Source organism: Tursiops truncatus, chromosome 7, assembly GCF_011762595.2.
Source record: "Tursiops truncatus isolate mTurTru1 chromosome 7, mTurTru1.mat.Y, whole genome shotgun sequence".
NCBI lineage: Eukaryota > Metazoa > Chordata > Mammalia > Artiodactyla > Delphinidae > Tursiops > Tursiops truncatus.
This window is the reverse complement of record NC_047040.1, coordinates 78,634,264-78,652,188: the sequence shown is the minus strand read 5'-3', so window position 1 is coordinate 78,652,188 and position 17,925 is coordinate 78,634,264. Positions and strand designations below refer to the sequence as shown.

At 40.5% G+C, this 17,925-nt stretch overlaps 1 protein-coding gene and 1 long non-coding RNA gene across 2 annotated transcripts in view; one reads left to right on the top strand and one right to left on the bottom strand.

Annotated features, from left to right (window-relative positions):
• NEB (nebulin) overlaps positions 1 to 17,925 on the bottom strand; it is a 240,272-nt gene that overhangs the window by 14,729 nt on the left and 207,618 nt on the right. Inside the window, exons 141-152 of the mRNA XM_073807710.1 lie at positions 13,796 to 13,906; positions 13,091 to 13,195; positions 12,430 to 12,534; positions 10,063 to 10,167; positions 8,523 to 8,633; positions 8,001 to 8,111; positions 7,310 to 7,423; positions 6,692 to 6,796; positions 4,355 to 4,459; positions 3,725 to 3,829; positions 2,993 to 3,085; positions 1,844 to 1,936 (exon numbers count right to left, since the gene is read on the bottom strand). Of these exons, the coding sequence (XP_073663811.1) occupies positions 1,844 to 1,936; positions 2,993 to 3,085; positions 3,725 to 3,829; positions 4,355 to 4,459; positions 6,692 to 6,796; positions 7,310 to 7,423; positions 8,001 to 8,111; positions 8,523 to 8,633; positions 10,063 to 10,167; positions 12,430 to 12,534; positions 13,091 to 13,195; positions 13,796 to 13,906 (1,263 nt within the window). The remainder of the gene's footprint in view (positions 1 to 1,843; positions 1,937 to 2,992; positions 3,086 to 3,724; positions 3,830 to 4,354; positions 4,460 to 6,691; positions 6,797 to 7,309; positions 7,424 to 8,000; positions 8,112 to 8,522; positions 8,634 to 10,062; positions 10,168 to 12,429; positions 12,535 to 13,090; positions 13,196 to 13,795; positions 13,907 to 17,925) is intronic.
• LOC141279196 (uncharacterized) lies at positions 1,241 to 17,555 on the top strand. The gene is made up of 3 exons (XR_012333122.1): positions 1,241 to 1,489; positions 3,812 to 3,854; positions 16,119 to 17,555. It is a non-coding gene; the product is annotated as an uncharacterized lncRNA (long non-coding RNA).

Genomic DNA, 17,925 nt, shown 5'->3' with positions numbered 1-17,925 from the left:
CTCTTCAAAAGTAGTAATTTTACTACCTTGAAGACTGTACTAAATTATGCATTTTCTGTAGTCAACATTTAGTACATTCCTAAAATGCATTAAATAGTGCTAATGAATTTAACAATGAAAAAAGTCTAACCATTTCATAACATCTAGTATTAGTCCCTTGAATATAATGGGTCCACAATAGATGTGTACTTCAATAGATGGCTTGGCTTAGATTTTTCTAATCATGTGATCCTCTGTTCCTTCACAGTTGTTGAGAATTTCTGTTTGTTTTGTATTTTCTTCTGAAAATTCCTAGCTGGCCTTTAGACTGCACGTACCCTTAATGCAAGGAGACTTAAACAGTTTATTTTTCCAGGAAGAGCATTTTTCTCTGAAATTTTTACTGATGACTGCTGGGTCTTGCCAATTAGTGTTTTTGAACAGGGAAGAGTCCCTATTTGTTCTGGGTAGTGTCAAAGGACTGTAAATGTTAATGAAACAAGTAAGGAACTTCCAGAGCCTCTTAGCTTCTTCCATTCCTCCCTCCCTCCCAATGTTAAGAATTTTCAGCCTAAAGGAAGGAATGAATTCTTTTTAAATGGATGGATTCTATGTTGCACTAGAGCACAGGCTGGGGAGCAACACAGAAATCCTAGGGGTTTGTGTCACAGATTAATTCCTAAAATCACTGACAAACTAGTGTTGATATCTTTTCTTTGCTAGGAAACTTTTCAGGATCTTTAAATATCTACCATCTTGGTACAAAGTTGTATTTCTTTACTAGGCAAGGCAACGGAACAGATCGTGGACCACAGAACAAAACAAAATCAGAGAAAGGCAAGAAGTTGCAATCAGAAGCAGCAAAGGAGATGCGGGCTGGTTTTCCTGGATTAGTGGACATGTAATTCTAAATGCAGTCTGTACCACTGGGAGCCAGAGTATAGGCAGGGAATGCGAAGGGAATGAGGTCTAAATAATACAAACGACTTGCAAGAGAAATAGCAACTGTCTTCTAATGGAAATTAAATGAGAGTTCAGGCCTCCAGGGGCCAGGCGGATCTCTGAAACCAAGATCCTCACCTTTTATGGGCCATCAACTATTTCCCAAACTTCACACAATCTTTTGCTAGTAGCCAGCAATTGCTTAGAAACTGCTTACGGATGGAAGGGCGGCGCGCGTGCGCGCTGGGGGAGGGGGGACGGGGGGGGGTGGGCGGAGACGGGGCTAGCTGGACAGAAGGTCGGGAGAAATGTGTACTAAACCTGATATTTCAGGTGTGGGAGAATCCCACCTCCCCCAAAACACACACTGCGCACAGGTGCCTGCGATTCCTGTTAGAGAACAGGGTTAAGGTATAATATACCCTTGTGGGTAGATGACAGCCAGCGCCTTGAACACGCGCTGTATTTACAAGGAGAGAGCAGAGGATACAGGGCAAGGGAGGGGAGGTGGCCGCGGAGACGTCGCTAGGCTGCCTAGGGTCTTGCGGACCGTGGAGAATGCCCTGAGGTATGTATATACATCCATGCATGTATACATATTTCTTTTCTATTTTATGTTTATATGTATATGCTTTTGGTTAACTACCTTGAGATCATCCCAATAAACTTATTACTACATCGGCACATTTTACTTTAGAAACTGCAGGTATGATGAGCAATCACGAAGCCTAGTGCCTTGTGCTCCTTGATTACGTAAAGACAGTTTCCTCTTCTGCTTTTGCAAACCGCACTGCCCCTCACAGGGCAGGGAGGATTCGCGCCATCCTCGGGCTTGGGAAGCCCAGCAGAAGGGACACGGGGTGAGACAAGCCAGCCGGCGGGGGGAGGGCTGAGTGTGGGGGAGAGGCCGGGGGCGCATTACCGAGCTGATGTGCTTCTGTGTCTCCTTGACGCGCTTCACTTCAGGCAGGTCTGGGATGGGGGTTCCTTGTCCAACCGCCTCCTTATACTTCACCTGCAGGTGTAAAAGTGGGAATGTGTGCATGCGTTTGATTAGTAGCCCCGCGACGTGCGAAGTCGCAGTTTAAACAGCACAAAACCTATGCTTAGGGGGAAGGGGGCCACATGCTGATACTGGGTCCGTGCCAAGGACACGGACATTTGGGCTCTCTCTGGTCTCTTTGGGGTGGGGTCCACACTTAGACTGAAGCCCCTTCTCTTCCCTGGGGTCTCCATGTCTTACAGCCACAGCTCATTGGCCCAGGATGGACACACTCACATATACACACCAGGAAGAGCCAGTCTCTGACTCTCCCAACTGCTACTTTCTTACAGGTGACAATGAGTCTCTTCTTGACCAAACTTGACTCAGGCTCCTCTGAACCTTCTTCCCAACTAGGCCTTGAGCTTCGGACTTCCTAGACCATCTCTGCACCTCCCAATTTTAGCCAGAAACCTGCTAAGTCAGTTTAGCCAAAATCCCCCACCCTGGATGTCTCATCATCCTTGATATCTGATCAAATTCCTTAACGCCCTCCGCCCCCAATCCCCCAGGAGAAGCCTGATCACCTGGACCTGCCTCCAGCAAAAATCCTGGTAGGTCGGTTTAGGCAGAATCTCCCATTTACCCCCGATGTTTCTTCTGAGTAATTTTCCATCCACTGATCCTTTCTCCACACCCCGACTTCCCCATCCCCCCATCCCTGTCCAACCATCCCCACCCCCATAAATCCCTCCTTTCCCTTGTTGTACTTAGAATTGAGCTCAGCTCTATACCAAGATCTCTTTGCCCCTATATCGCAATTGTCCTGAATAAAAATCTTTTTTGTTGTTGTTTTAACTGCTTAAACTACTGTCCAGCTCTGGTTTGCTTTGACACAGGCCTCTCCATTTTTTACATCTAACCAGCCCTCATGAAAACTGCCTCGGCACTGCATTATGAGATGACCCTTATTTTAGCAACTTAAGCTGCCTCTGGTGACAAAAGTCATGAGTGCAGCTCAGACATCAGTGTAAATCTTCAAAGGCGAGCAGAAAATTTTGAAAGTGAGTCCCCAGTGGCTGTCTTTACCGAGCTAATATGGTCCTGGGTTTGCTTCACTCTCATCATCTCAGGTGTCTTTCCAATCGCCGTTCCTGGTGAGACATCTTCTTTATATAAAACCTGGGCATTCAGAATTAGGACAGTGTTACACAGAAGAAAGGAAAACCCAGCAATTCCTGGAGAAAGACTAGGAAACTTGGCTTCTGTGAAAACAGAAGACACTAGAGAATGTTCTTAGGCAAGTGCTGGAGTATCTGGACTGTCTTCTGCATCAGCATCAATAACTCAAACCATGTATACAACACACATCTGAATTTCCAGATCTAGAAATTTCTTTTAAGATTATCATACTGTATTAATACATGATGAGAAAAACCAGAAAATGTTGATTAAAAAACCCTCCCATGTGAAACAAAATCCATTAAAGAAATACAAAGTCAGTTATTTTGGGAAAGGATAATAAATCACAGTGTCAGAAAGAAATCCATCTTCTGGAGCAAGAAAACACGTTACTGCTCTGGGATTTAAAAAGTTAAAAAGAAAAAAGCTCCTTTGTTAGCAGATTTAAGTTGTTATTTCAAATGGTCTCTGGGGTGATGATTTTAGAGCAAAGTATGGGGAATTTTAACAAATAACTGCTAGCATTAACTGAGGAGGTTAGATGTTAATTGTCTGAATCAACGTACGGCTAGTATATTTTCAAAGAGGAGCCTGATATTATTAGGTTAGCATTAAATGGAAAATAAATAGTAAATATACCGAGCTGAAATTCTTTTGATTTTCTTTAACACGCAGTATTTCTGGCGTGTCTTGAACAACTGTAATTTTTCCTTTACTGTTTTTAAGGTCACACTGGTATTGAAGCTATGAAAAAAGAGCAAACATCTTGGTAAGATTTCAACATTGTTTTATATATTGTATTGTCCTATATTGTGTACAGGAAGTTAAAATCTTATATTTAAAAAAAAATTTCTATGCTACAATAATCATAGTCACATAGCCAACGGGAATTTCTTTAATAAGAATTTTGTGAAGAAACTAAATTTTTAAGCCCTAAAACTAGTTTTTAAATATATATATCTTGCCTAGAGTTAATTTTGAAAAAGATGTCACCACCAATGGAAGATGGTGATAGTTCATATTCGGTGACAGGAAACCACCAACAAAGTTAAGAGATGGGTCTTTCATGCTATGAGTTGGGATTGAGATATAAGGTGAGTTCAGAGAAGACAGGAGCACACAGCTCCCGGGCGGGGGGGGGGGGGGGGGTGGGAGGTGTGGAGGGCTGCTGCAGGTAGATACGCAAGCATGTGTGCCCAGAGGCATCCTTCTTGCCCCGTCTCATCCCAGGTACCAGTGAGCTGTGTCTTAGATTCAATAAAAACTCACAAGGCTGAAGTTCTTTTGGTTCTCCCGGATCCTCTGCATCTCTGGGGTGTCCAAAACGGTCTCATAATATGACATGCACTTCTCTGCATCTTCCTTGTACTTTTTCTGGAAATAGATTCCAAGAAATAAGGATAGGGAATAACACAGGGATATGGGCCAATGGGACCTAAAATAGCCCTTCCTACTCAGCAGAGGGGAAGTCCTTTATATTTTTTTGACTATTTAAGGATGTTAGGGAGTTATAAAACAGAGCCCTCTGGGTCAGTGAGTGCCACGCCTTTTCTTTCCAGGAGAACTGAGCCCAGGCATTTAATAGGACCCATTGTCATGGCAAAGCTGGCAGAGGGAGGCCCCTGTGGACTGGTCCACACGAGGGAGGTTGACAGCCCCTGAGGTTCCTGGCAGGGACTTGGGGATGTCTACAGTGAACTGGATGGAGCCAGGCTATTCAACAGGCAGGTGGAGAAAAGCAGGAGGGTTAAGAGCCATCAGCAAGGCCTCCTGAATGCCAGTCCTTGGTTGGTGACAAGGATATTTTCGCTGAGCTGTGAGCAGGTGTGGTCCAGGCTCCTGGCCAGAGCTCCCAGGGTGGGACCAGGAAATCTACATTCCCAGGTGTTTACTAAGTATAGTCAGGCCAGGCAACTACTGCTTTAGAACTCACTGATTAGGAGACAGGCAAAAATTCTAATTTGGGGCTACTCAAGTAAATTGCAGATTCCTGATCAGCAGTGAAGATTAAAACAAATGAGGGTATATTCTGGTGTATGAAGGACATCTTACTTTTCTTTATCTCTCTATTTGTAGGAAGATGGAGAGTTACCCATCATAAGAGGAATCAGGGTTAGATTGTGTGGTTAGCGTTGATGACATAATCTCAATCTTATTAAAAAAAATTGATAATCCAAATGTGGGCGGTCTACTTTGTTTCTTCCAGATTTGCACACAAATTTTACATCCACATTATGAGACTGATTCTTTAATTACGGGTGGTAACTCATGCCTGTTAGAATGGCCATCATCGAAAATACAAGAGATAACAAATGCTGGTGAGGATGTGGAGAATAGTGCACTGTTGGTGGGATTGTAAACTGGTTTTGACACTATGGAAAACAGTATAGAGGATCCACAAAAAATTAAAAACAGAACTACCATACGATCCAGAAATTCCACTTCTAGGAATATATCCAAAGGATTCAAAAACATTAACTTGAAATACCCTCACTTTCATGTTCATAGCAGCATTATTTACAATAGCCAAGACATGGAAACAACCTAAGCGTCTATCAACAGATGATGGATAAAAAAGTTGTGGTAGGGGATTCCCTGGTGGCACAGTGGTTGAGAGTCCGCCTGCCGATGCAGGGGACACGGGTTCGTGCCCCGGTCCGGGAAGATCCCACATGCCGCGGAGCGGCTGGGCCCGTGAGCCATGACCGCTGAGCCTGCGCGTCCAGAGCCTGTGCTCCACAGCGGGAGAGGCCACAGCAGTGAGAGGCCCGCGTACCGCAAAAAAAAAAAAAAAGTTGTGGTATATATGTACAATGGAATAAAAACTGAGAAAATCCTGCCATTTGCAACAACATGGGTGGACCTTGAGGGCATTACATTAAGTGAGATAAGTCAGACAGAGAAAGACAAACACTGTATGATCTCACCTATTTGTGGAATCTAAAATCAAAACAAATGCCTAGAAAAGGTGATCAGATTTGTGGTTACCAGAGGTGGGAGACTCATGAGGGTGAGGTGGAACTGGAGAAAGGTGGTCAAAAGTGACAAACTTCCAGTTATAAGATAAATAAGTACTAGGGATGTCATGTACAGCATGACGACGACTACAGTGAATGCAGCTCTAACACAGCTCTATGTTACATGTGAAAGGTGTTAAGAGAGTAAATCCTGAGAGTTCACATCACAGGGCAAAATTTTTGTCTTTTTGTTTTGCCTTCTCTCTTTACGGTATCTCTATGAGATGATGAATGCTATCTAAACTTATGGAAGCAATCATTTCACAGTAAATATAAGCCAAACCATTACACTGTACACTTTAAACTTATATAGTCATATATGTCAATTTTATCTCAATAAAACTGGAAAAATAAATTTAAAAAAATTATGGGTGGTACCATGTAAGAGTTCTTCAGTACCTTAAAATTCCCTCCTTTATTTTAATTCTGATACGGAAACCTCAACTCTAACTCAAACTTGCATCATAGACGAACCCCTTCTTTTTCACTGGGAAAAATTGTGATTTGAAAGGATCTTCTTTGGTATTAATGGAAAGACTTGTTCTTCATGATTGGGGTCAATAAGTGATGTTCTGATGAATGTCCTTACCTGGCTTGAAAGGTTCTTGACTTGTTGGGCATGAATGATCTCCGGAGTATCAACCACAGAAGTAAAATTGGCTTTTTCCATTTCTGCTGATTGCTTATACTTAACCTGCAAAAGGACATCCAACAGTTGGGTAAATGTTTACAATGTGCACATTTGTTGGCTTAGTTTGACTAAGAAGTGATTAATACTTCTTATCCAAAAGGATTCATTTATTTGCTAGCCAACATTTTTTCCCTATTGTGTCTATAGCTTTATGCTAAAGAGTGAGATTCAGAAAGAAAGGTTGAGTCCTAGCTGTTGAAAGGCTTCCTATCTAGTTGGGGGCGGGGGCAGGGTGGTGTTGGGTAGGGTATGGGAAAGCAGAAGGAGAGAGAGAAACAACAGATAGTAAGGCATCAATTGTTTACAGAAGAGCTAGGAGAAGGACAGATGAAGCAGCCCTGGCAAAGGGCCCCTGATCCTTTCATCAGAATGCATTCCACCATGTGGATATTTAGGGATGCCACTATATGTGTTTAACTGTAATTGATCAACAAGACAACAGAAGGACAACACTGTGTCCTTGTAATCACAGCTACTTTTTTTGTTGAAAGACTGACATGGAACAGTAACACTGACCTGACTGGCAATATCTGTAGCATTCCTGGCTCTGAGGAAGTCGGGAGTTTCATTGGCCATGGCATTCAGGCCTCTTCCTTTGACTTCCAGCTCCAGGTCTCTCTTATATTCTTTCTATAGTAGCATTAAAAAAAAAAAAAAAGTTACTTAACTCATGACTAGGTAATAAATGTGCAGAGTGAATACAGATCCACATAACATGCCACCTCAGTTGCTGATGTCGCCTTCACCTTTCCCTGCGGCAGGATGGAGTGGTGACAACAGCAGACCACTTTAGGAAACTATTCTACTCATGCCAGGCGTCCTTTGGAACGCTTTTTAGCATTCTCTACTTAGAAAATTAAAGTATAAAAGCACATTTTAAATCTGGTTTGGTATGTAAAGGATTATACTTAGGTGCCCACCACTCCAGTGTGCTGCCTTTATTTAAATGGGCACAACAAATGTATCAAGGTTAAATCAAATAATATTAGATAAATAACAGGTTACAATAGCCACTACAGAAACAGACTGTTATAATATCAACACATCCAAAATCGAGATATTTTATTTAATGGTTAATAATCATGTTGAATATGGAATCTGAAATACAAAAACTCTCTTTTTATTGCTTTCTGGTTTTTTATGCAACTTGGCTAAGGAGGAGGAGATGCTGGGTTGATTCTGTGCATGCAGTTGGCTGTGTGCCCACCTCATTGAGGATCTGAGTGGCGTTCTTTGCTCTTAGCATGTCGGGCGTATCTTCCATTTCACTGAGACCCTTCCCACGGATGCCTTCCTCTAGATCTTTCCTGTACTCTTTCTATGGCACAAAATACAAGCAACAATGCTGACAAGAAAGCCTGGATTATTCCTCTTTGGTGAAGAGCCAAAACAAAATTAAAAATCCTTCTAATTTTAAAGAGTTACAGTTTAGTAAATAAAGATATGAATAAAGGCAGGGTATAAGCTTCATCAGTTAATATTCAATGTCAAATAAGAAACTAGAAATTAATAGAAGGCTGAGGTAAGCACATTTTATTAGGTATTCAATTAAAAAATTAGAAGAATTAACATGGGTAGCAGATGAGGGGGTAGTACCAAACACATGTGAACCCAACTTGAAACCTGAAAAGTTAGGTGGTAGTGAAAATGGTAGAAGGAACACGTTGATGAGTGTCATTAGTGCAATTATTTGGATCAGGAGGGAAAGAAAAGACCAAGTAGGCACTACCTCGCTGGCTATTTTGGTTGCATATTTGACATGTAATAAAGCTGGCGTGACCTCCAGGCCAATCAGGTTTCTGCCTTTAATGGACTCTTCATAATCTTTCTTATATTCTTTCTAAAGTGAGTAGGAAGGAAAGACAAGTTAAGAATGTTTATTACAATTTCTTTCTCAATCCTAGGAAGAAAATAATTCCATTTTCCTTCTGTGTATGGCCTCTTAACTTGATCTTAGTTCTGCTAATGGTCACACATTTGAAATATGCCTGATTGTTCTGGAAATACTCTGTGTAGAGCAAATGGCCCAAGGAAACTCAGAGGCTGAGAAACTTTGGTGACCTCTCATTCGTCTGTCTGCCGCTGTGATGGGGGCTGGCCCTTTGAAAGTGGAAGGATGGATATGCCACCAAGACTCTCAATCCACTGTCATCTCTCCTGATGACATTTTTCTGAAGGCAACAAAAGATTTTACTTCTCAATTAGAAGTGACTCAAGGGGGAAAAAAACCCAAAAACACCCCAGAGGAAGGGGAACCTGAGGGCACCAAATGCAAATTTGGCCTTTTTCATAATCATGACTATTAAGTCACTGAACAGATAAGGTGAATAATGTAGCACAGACAAGTTCTCAGGCTTTGCTCACTGTTGAGAGGGAGGGCCACGACCTCCCCCATCTCCTCTCCAATCCCTGGATGAGGCTGTCTTACTGGGAGCCTTGGAAGAGATGTTGGAACTTGATTTTTGTCATTTTTAATTCTGACAGAATTTTACATTTATAGAAGAGTATCAAGAATAGTACAAGGAACTCTCATAGATGCTTTACCCAGAGTCAGCAATTGTTTGAAACCCTTCAAAATTTTTCATTATTTGGCATTCTACACACCAGGAAGCTCCCCAAAATGTTACTTTTATTAAAAACCATTTATCTTTATGGTTGGAGATATGCCCATGGAGGGGAGGCAAAAAGAAATCCAAAATAAGCCTGTTTCCCAATGAAAACAGACTTTCTAAGATTCAAAATAAGATCCATTCTTCTCTACTATTGCTTAAAAATTAAAAGAACTATTTTAGATGCCTCTGCTTACATTTCTAAAATAGGAAATATGTCATGTTGACTTGATATTTTGATAAAAATCCTGATTAAAAGAAAAAAGTCTTCCTTTTGGGGACTGGAGGCTTCCTATTAAGAGAAGAGCAATTCAAAGCCAACAGTAGGTCTGCACAGAGAGAACTTTTCATTCAAAGAAAAATTTATGTTATGTTCAAAATAAATTGTTTCAGTGTTAGGAACAGTTTTCTATGTTCTAATTCTATGAAAAGGATAGTTGAAATAAAACATATATGGTAAATGTTTACTATTCAGATCATTTCTTTTTATAATGGAGCCACAGGATTCGTGAGATGGAAAAGATTTTAGTCATCACATTTTAAAGAGTCCCATCATCCACAACTTCGGGATAACAACAGGCTGGATACTTCTGTGGGTAGAGCTTGTTTTCATCAGCTTGATGGTATATTTGCTGTGTGGTGGGTTTGTGCAGGACTTACCCCACTCTGCATCTGCTGAGACTCTTTGGCAGTGATGTATGTTGGTGTTTCAAAGTCCAGCATGGGCTTTCCTCTTTCCTTTTCATACTTTTCTTTGTATTTCACCTAGTTATGAAAAGCTTTATGAGATATGTCTTCTCTGGCCAATCTGTAGACAGACACCAGTTTAGCAATAGCATTTTTAATTGATACATTATGTCCAGTGGGTGGTATCTCATTGCCACTCAAAACAGTTTCCTGTTTGTGATTCAGATCCAGTAGCTTTTTGTTTTGGCCTGGTGGGAGAACATCATTACTGTCTGCAAGGCATGGTCAGGATTTGTGTTCAATTCAAGGAGACAAAGGAATCACTGCAGAAGAATCAGCTAAGAGAAGCTGTGAGGCAAGAAAGTGCCTGGGGAAACCGCCCATAGATAAGGTTGGCCAAGATTTGATGTGTGTAGATGTGAACATTTTAGCCAGAGCCTCAGCCAATATTTCTGATAAAAATCTCCAGTTTTTCTTTCATAAGAACTTTTATGAGGGACCTGGGGTCTTGATTTAATAGATAATGCATACAGCTTTAATTATATATCAAAAACTCAATTGAGGTCATAACTGGTCACATATTCAGTGCTGCCAATATAGATTGGTATAAAAATGAAATCCAGGGCTTCCCTGGTGGCACAGTGGTTGAGAGTCCGCCTGCCAATGCAGGGGATACGGGTTCGTGCCCCGGTCCGGAGAGATCCCACATGCCGCGGAGCGGCTGGACCCGTGAGCCATGGCTGCTGAGCTTGCGCGTTCGGAGCCTGTGCTCCGCAACGGGAGAGGCCACGTCAGTGAGAGGCCCGCGTACCAAAAAAAAAAAAAAATGAAATCCAGTTGACTAGTTTTTGACTGACTTACTAACAAACCTATCATTCTCAAAAAGACCCCCAAGGCTATTTTACAAATACAATCTCCTTATCCTCATCACATGTGACCAGGAATGGGGGGAGCCTATAGATATTCCTAATTTACACAGGAGACATTGAAAGAGATAGAGACAGAAGTCTGTGTCACGCAGCATCTTGATAGCAAAGCCCAATCTCAGCTCTCTTTCTTGTGACAACACATTAAAATAGAGGCCTGGTCAACAGATGAATGGATAAAGAAGATGTGGCACGTATATACAGTGGAATATTACTCAGTCATAGAAAGAAAATAAATTGAGTTATTTGTAATGAGGTGGATGGACCTAGAGTCTGTCATACAGAGTGAAGTAAGTCAGAAAGAGAAAAACAAACACCATATGCTAACACATATATATGGAATCTAAAAAAAAAGAAAAGAAAAAAAATGGTCAGAAGAACCTAGGGGCAGGACGGGAATAAAGACGCAGACCTACTAGAGAATGGACTTGAGGATACAGGGAGGGGGAAGGGTAAGCTGTGACAAAGTGTGAGAGCGGCATGGACATATATACACTACCAAATGTAAAATAGATAGCTAGTGGGAAGCAGCCACATAGCAGAGGGAGATCAGCTCGGTGCTTTGTGACCGCCTAGAGGGGTGGGATAGGGAGGGTGGGAGGGAGGGAGACGCAAGAGGGAAGAGATATGGGAACATATGTACATGTATAGCTGACTCACTCTGTTATAAAGCAGAAACTAACACCACTGTAAAGCAATTATACTCCAATAAAGATGTTAAATAAATAAATAAATAAAAAGTAAAAAGAAATAAATGAAAGGGATGATGTAGGTATTTTTAAATAAAATAAACACATTTTCAAAAATAAATAAATAAATAAATAAAATAAAATAGAGGCCCGGGATCATGGGCTGCTTTACAGATGACAGGAGAGCATTTCTAGTAATTTAGACCTCTTGGTTAATGCCCAATGGGGGACCTAAATAGTGTTGAATTTGTGATATAGAAGGTAATGTGACAGCAAGCTCCTTCTCTAAGTTCTTTCCTCTGAGAATCTTAATTATTTTACAAATTTTGCAGTTTCTTCCACACCCAGAGACCACTTCAGTGGTGACCTGAGCATATCACTCCTCTGCTCCAAAGGCTCCCTATCATCCTTAGTAATCTTTTCTAAGGGGTCTGTCTCCCTTGTGATGTAATCTTTATGCTACCAGTCCCTGTCAGTACCCTGAATAACACATATTGCATGTCTATGCACTGTTTCTCCAATGTATGTTCACACTGCTCTCATTCATAACATAAACATTTGTTTCAACATGTTGCTAAATTCAAAGCCCCTAATATCTTTGGATATTTTCTCAAGCAATGGTTACTACAACTATAACTACCATCCTTGGGGGGTAGGAGTGGAATACATCAAAATTTTTTACATTGTAGAATGTGCAGGAAAAAAGTCAGTCTTGGTCAACTTACTACACTCTGTAATTCTGTGGCCTCTTTTAGATGAAGCTGCTCCAGATTGTCGGGTATTGTGTGGTAGTGGCCTTTACTCTTCTCATAGTTTTTCTTGTACTGGTACTGAGGGGAAGGTGGCAAAAAAAGGCACATTGATGGCAAAGCTGCTCAGCATTCCTATTTTTCCTCTTTACATTAGATATTGACACAGCAACAGCACCAAGACCAAATTAAAATTAGCAAATACTACATAGGGGGTTTAAGAAAATGTTTTAAAAGGATGAAGATCCACATTCAGTATTGTCAGTTAATACAAGGATGTAAACACTTAGGTTATATGGCTTATTCAAAGTAGTTTTAAGGTGCAAAGTTAAACGTGAAAGAAACTATTCCAAATGGTAAGTCTATGTTTTTAGAAGGGGGAAAGGGAGTGATTACTTGAAAAAAAATTTAAATAGCCCCAAAATAGAAGCATTTTTATATTCTGAGAGGTGTTAGAGTCAGTGGAGAACTGGTAGATTAATGTTGTAATTTGGAAGAATGCACTCAGAGAACAGGAGAGCTTTCTAATAAATGTAGTGCCTCAGTAGCAGAGAAGGAGATGCAAGTGACCTCAGAGAAGGAATTTAGTTGAAAATGGGTGAAACAAGCTGTTTCTGGAGCAAATGATTGAGCTTACAGAACTGGCGAGTTGGCTTGTATTCAAGACATGATTCATTATCAAAGATTCCTTCATGTCAGTCACAGGTTTGTGAAGTTTCTTCAAGTCAGCCTTATACTTAACCTGTACAACAGTAAAGGAAAAAAGGAAATCACATAAATAGGAAATGGAAAATGGTATTAATGGAAACCATAATAAGATGTCCCATCCTGAAACAAGTGCTGGGGATGGCGGTGAAAAACCATACCTCATTCACAATAGCCAGAAAGTGGAAACAATTCAAGTGTCCATCGACAGACAAAGGGATAAACACAGTGTGATGTAAACATACAATGGACTATTATTCAACCATAAGAAAGAATGAAGTTCTGACACATGCTACAGCATGGATGAACCTTGAAAACATTATGCTAAATGAAGTAAGCCAGACAAAAAAAGGGACAAATACTGTATGACTCCACTTCCATGAAATCTCTAATAGGCAAATTCATAGGGACAGAAAGTAGATCAGAGGTTACCAGGGATTGGTGGGAGGGGGAAATGGAGAGTTATTGCTTAATAGTTATAGAGTTTGTGTTTGGGGTGATGAAAGAGTTTTGGAAATAACAGTGGTAGTTGGACAACATTGTGAATGTAATTAATGCCACCGAATTACATATTTAAAAATAGTTAAAATGGCAAATTTCACATTATATATTTTACCACAGTTAAACAAACACATACCTCACTTGTGAGATCATTAGCATCTTTCATGATTTTGAAGAGCTGGCTGTCTTTTGGATTGTATTTTGGTGTCTTGCCCTTCTCTTTGTTGAAATTTTCTCGGTATTTAATCTAACAGCAAATGCAAAAATCCAAATTATTCCTGAGCATCAATTAATCTGAAGACTGAGGAATGGAGGAAATGTAAATACAAAAGAGTATGTGCTACACATAAAGGGGTCATATAATTTATTATCCAAATTAGGACACTTTTAAGAGTAAAAGCACTATTAATAATTATGTTGGGACAACAAGCAATTGAGAATAAGATCAAGTGATACAGTATTTGTTTTGCTCATTTTTATATTATCCAGAGGTATGAAAGAGATTCACCTTTTTTTGATGCAGAATAAAAATGCATGGGAAAAGGCTTCAGGCTAAATTCAAAGAAGTGATCTAATATATTTGATTCAGAACATTTTGGTCCTCTTAACTAGCAAAACCAAAAGCACTTTAGGTCTATTGCCAGGAGTTCCAAGAGGCTTTATAAATGATCAAGAAGGGTGAGAAGTAAGGAATCTATTAAATCAGGAGATTTATTGTTATATACTTTCGCTATATCATTTAAGTTTGTTTTTAATTGGCAAAAAAATTGGCATAACTTCTGAGTAAAAGAAGCACAGAATTTGGGGGTTAATGGCTTCGGTATGATTTCAGGCTAGAAGAAGGAAAGAAGTGAGATAACTTTAGCAAAATGAGAAAAATAAGATTAAATATACTTGCACGATACATAAAAGTAAGAATACACAAAGGACAAAATAACTTCAATTTAAAAAATAAGCGCAATGCCTGGCACTAATAGTTGCTCAATAAATGTGATCTGATTGGTGAAAGAAAGAGACAGTCATAATGCCTAGGTAAAATAGCTAAAGATGACGATTTACTTATAGGGATATTCAACAGAATAAACTGAAAGTGACAGAAACATTTCCTTATTTAAAAACAGACTGATGCCTGTGTCACTAGGATTAATCCAGAAGTAGAACTCTACTAGTTACTCACTCTAGGAACAAAGAAAAATGAGCTACTTCTAGAAGTTAGCCAGCTGAAAGGGCAATATTTGATGCTCCGGGACACCTAGAGTTTCTGTTATTGGTAAGAGGAAAGACTCGCTCATTCAAAGTTATTAGCACACCAGGATCTGGTCACCAGATATTTCACACTGTAGGCATTTAAAATCAGTACCCCTCATGCTTCATCACTTTACTTCCCCACAACTTTACACATCCAGCACAACAGGAACAAAAGGAGACCACTCAAGTGCTAAGAACAACGAAATCTGCCACATCAGAGAAAAAGCATTCACAGTGCTGAGGCTCATTTATTTTGAATAAATCTCCAGTGGAAATGTGTAGACGAAATAAGCATGCAGAACAGTACAGCACGATGCAGGCACACTGAGTCAGACACACAATGGAGGAAGCAGAAAACATAACAGGAAAACACAATGTGAATAAATGCTACAATGGCTCTTCTCTGAAAGGAAGTTCACTCCCCAAAGAAAGAAATGCAAAGCCTGCTAAGGAAAGTCAGAGGTGGTGAGTTGTCTGAACCAAGAGAAAACTTTTCCTAAGGATACAGAAACCCATAAGACTAGGGCTGATCCCAAGAGCAGTGAAACAAGGAAAAAGCAAAGTAAACTAGATGTGCAGAGTCAGACTGGGGAAGGAAAGACGCAAAGGCCCATCTCTGATGAGAATAAAATCCATTTCTTTTAGAAGAATGCTAAAAATCCTCTATCTTTTAGAAAATAACTCATTTCTGAGAAAATATTTGAAGAGCAGCTTTCTACTGGTCTCATTTCAGTTCTTTTCTGTTAATTTGAAGTAGATTTAAATTTCTAACTTTTTAATTAAAAAAAAAATTGTGCCTCCTCTTTCCACAAGAAGGCCCCAAGCAAGTGCAGGTGAGCACAACTGCTGCTGGGAATCTGAGCCAACACGCTCGACCTTCCTTTTTGACTGGATCTTAAGAACTACTATATTTTGCATAAGGACACACATCGGATTCAGGACTCCAAGAATTCTTAGAAAGGTGTGGGATTAGGCAGGAAGTACGGTATAACCACATTCACATGGCATATGGAATGGAAAAGCCTTCTTTTTCTTATTTACCAGGGAAGTGAGAGGCAACCATGCAATGCCATGTGTCAGCAAACGGCAATACCAGTGTCCATTACCCCAAAGGGCTCAGATAGTGTGAGAAAATGGTTTCTGATCAATTATTCTTTCAAAGTTCAATTAAATTTAAAGATCTAACATCCAGTTGTTCTGCTCCTTTTCAGGGACTTGAACTGTATATTGGCGCTTCTAAAGACTGAAGAGCAGGTCCAAGAATTAGAACGTTTCTTGCCACTGAGACTGTAAAACAGGGTGAAAGCTATGAGCGAAAACATTTTCAGCAGTTTATACTGTTGATTCAGAGTATGTCTGAACTGAGAGACTGTATTAAATGCCAGTTTAAATGTATTAAACACCAGCAATGGTAATCAGCAGAGGCTTTCTTTGTGTGGTTGCAGATGAGATCCTCAGTCTGTTTTCAGCTTTTGATTGGTGTCAGCAGCCTAAAGAAGTTAGGAGGCCATCTCTCCAAATCTACTCTACCTTCCTGTCCCAAAGGCATGTTCCAGAGGGAAAGTTTCATGCAGGAAAAGACAGGTGTCTGCAAAAGTATATCCTTTGACAAATTTCCACAGCATTCTACACGTTCCAACACAAAACCAACAGAAAAGAGTGCGACTTGGTCAGTCCCCTGACCAAGGCTAAGAAGACAGGTGAGAGAAAGAGGAAGACAGATATATGGGATCACTGATGCCAGTCTTACATCACTGATGAGCACATTAGTTTTCTTAAGCTGCCTCATCATAGGGGTGTCATAAGATGCGGCGCCGTGCCCGTACCCTCTCCTTTGGCCTTTGACGTATTCCGCCTAGAGTACCAGCAAGACAGCAAAGTCAGAACGGGGGGCCCACCCAGAGGGGAAGTCTCCTTGGACCAGGGGCCGCACCATGAAGCTGTCAATCCTGAGACAAGCCTTTCCCAGGAAGTAAACCCAGGAAAGGGAGCTCATAAAACGATCTGGTTGGGACTCATTCTCCACATCATAGGATTCACTTGGGGTTAGAAATACAGGTCTTTCTTGGGTTCCCCTGGTGGCGCAGTGGTTGAGAGTCTGCCTGCCGATGCAGGGGACATGGGTTCGTTGCCCGGTCCGGGAAGATCCCACAAGCTGCGGAGCGGCTGGGCCCGTGAGCCATGGACGCTGAGCCTGCACGTCCGGAGCCTGTGCTCCGCAACGGGAGAGGCCACAACAGTGAGAGGCCTGCGTACCGCAAAAAAAAAAAAAAGAAAAGAAAAAGAAATACAGGCCTCTCTATTTGTAAAACCAGCAAAGTCTTCAAAATTTCAACTTGTTTTTAACTTGCTAATGGTATGACCTTGGAGATTTAAAAACATATTAAAAATTTTTACACTGAAAAGTTCATGTTACATTTCATTATTCTTAGAGATTCCACTGTTTCTTGCTGGTGATTTCATATCTTGGTTTCGAGTACTTATACAATTCCATTAACTTATAATAAAAATACAGCATAGGAGTTTTAAATTAAAAAACTTTTTAAAAATAGTATTTGCTTGTCATCAGTCATCTGAACTTTTTGTCTCCTCATAATTCCCTCCTGTATTGTCACTTGATGTTATTTGTATCTTCCAAAAGATTGGGATCCCACGTTTGGCATTGCTGAAAGTCATACATACAACCACCAAAGGTATCCTAAACGTATTTCTTCAAACAAATACTTGAGAAAACAGACAATGAAAAGAAGGTAGGATCTTTGAATTGGAGAAGAGATAAGATATTTCTGAGCTCATCTTTTGGGACTAAAACTTGCTCTCTGAAAGATCTGGTGGTTGATCATGGGGTCTCTGATCTAAAGTCTGAAAACTTGTCATAACTCAAGAGTATTCTAGATAACTGGTCTCACAAGGGAAATTAGGTAATGGGGCAATCAAGTTTGGACGCATTTCTAAGTCCATCTACTCAATAATATGAAATCTGCTAGAATTAGGCATTCCCCCTCAGCTCCCCTCTAC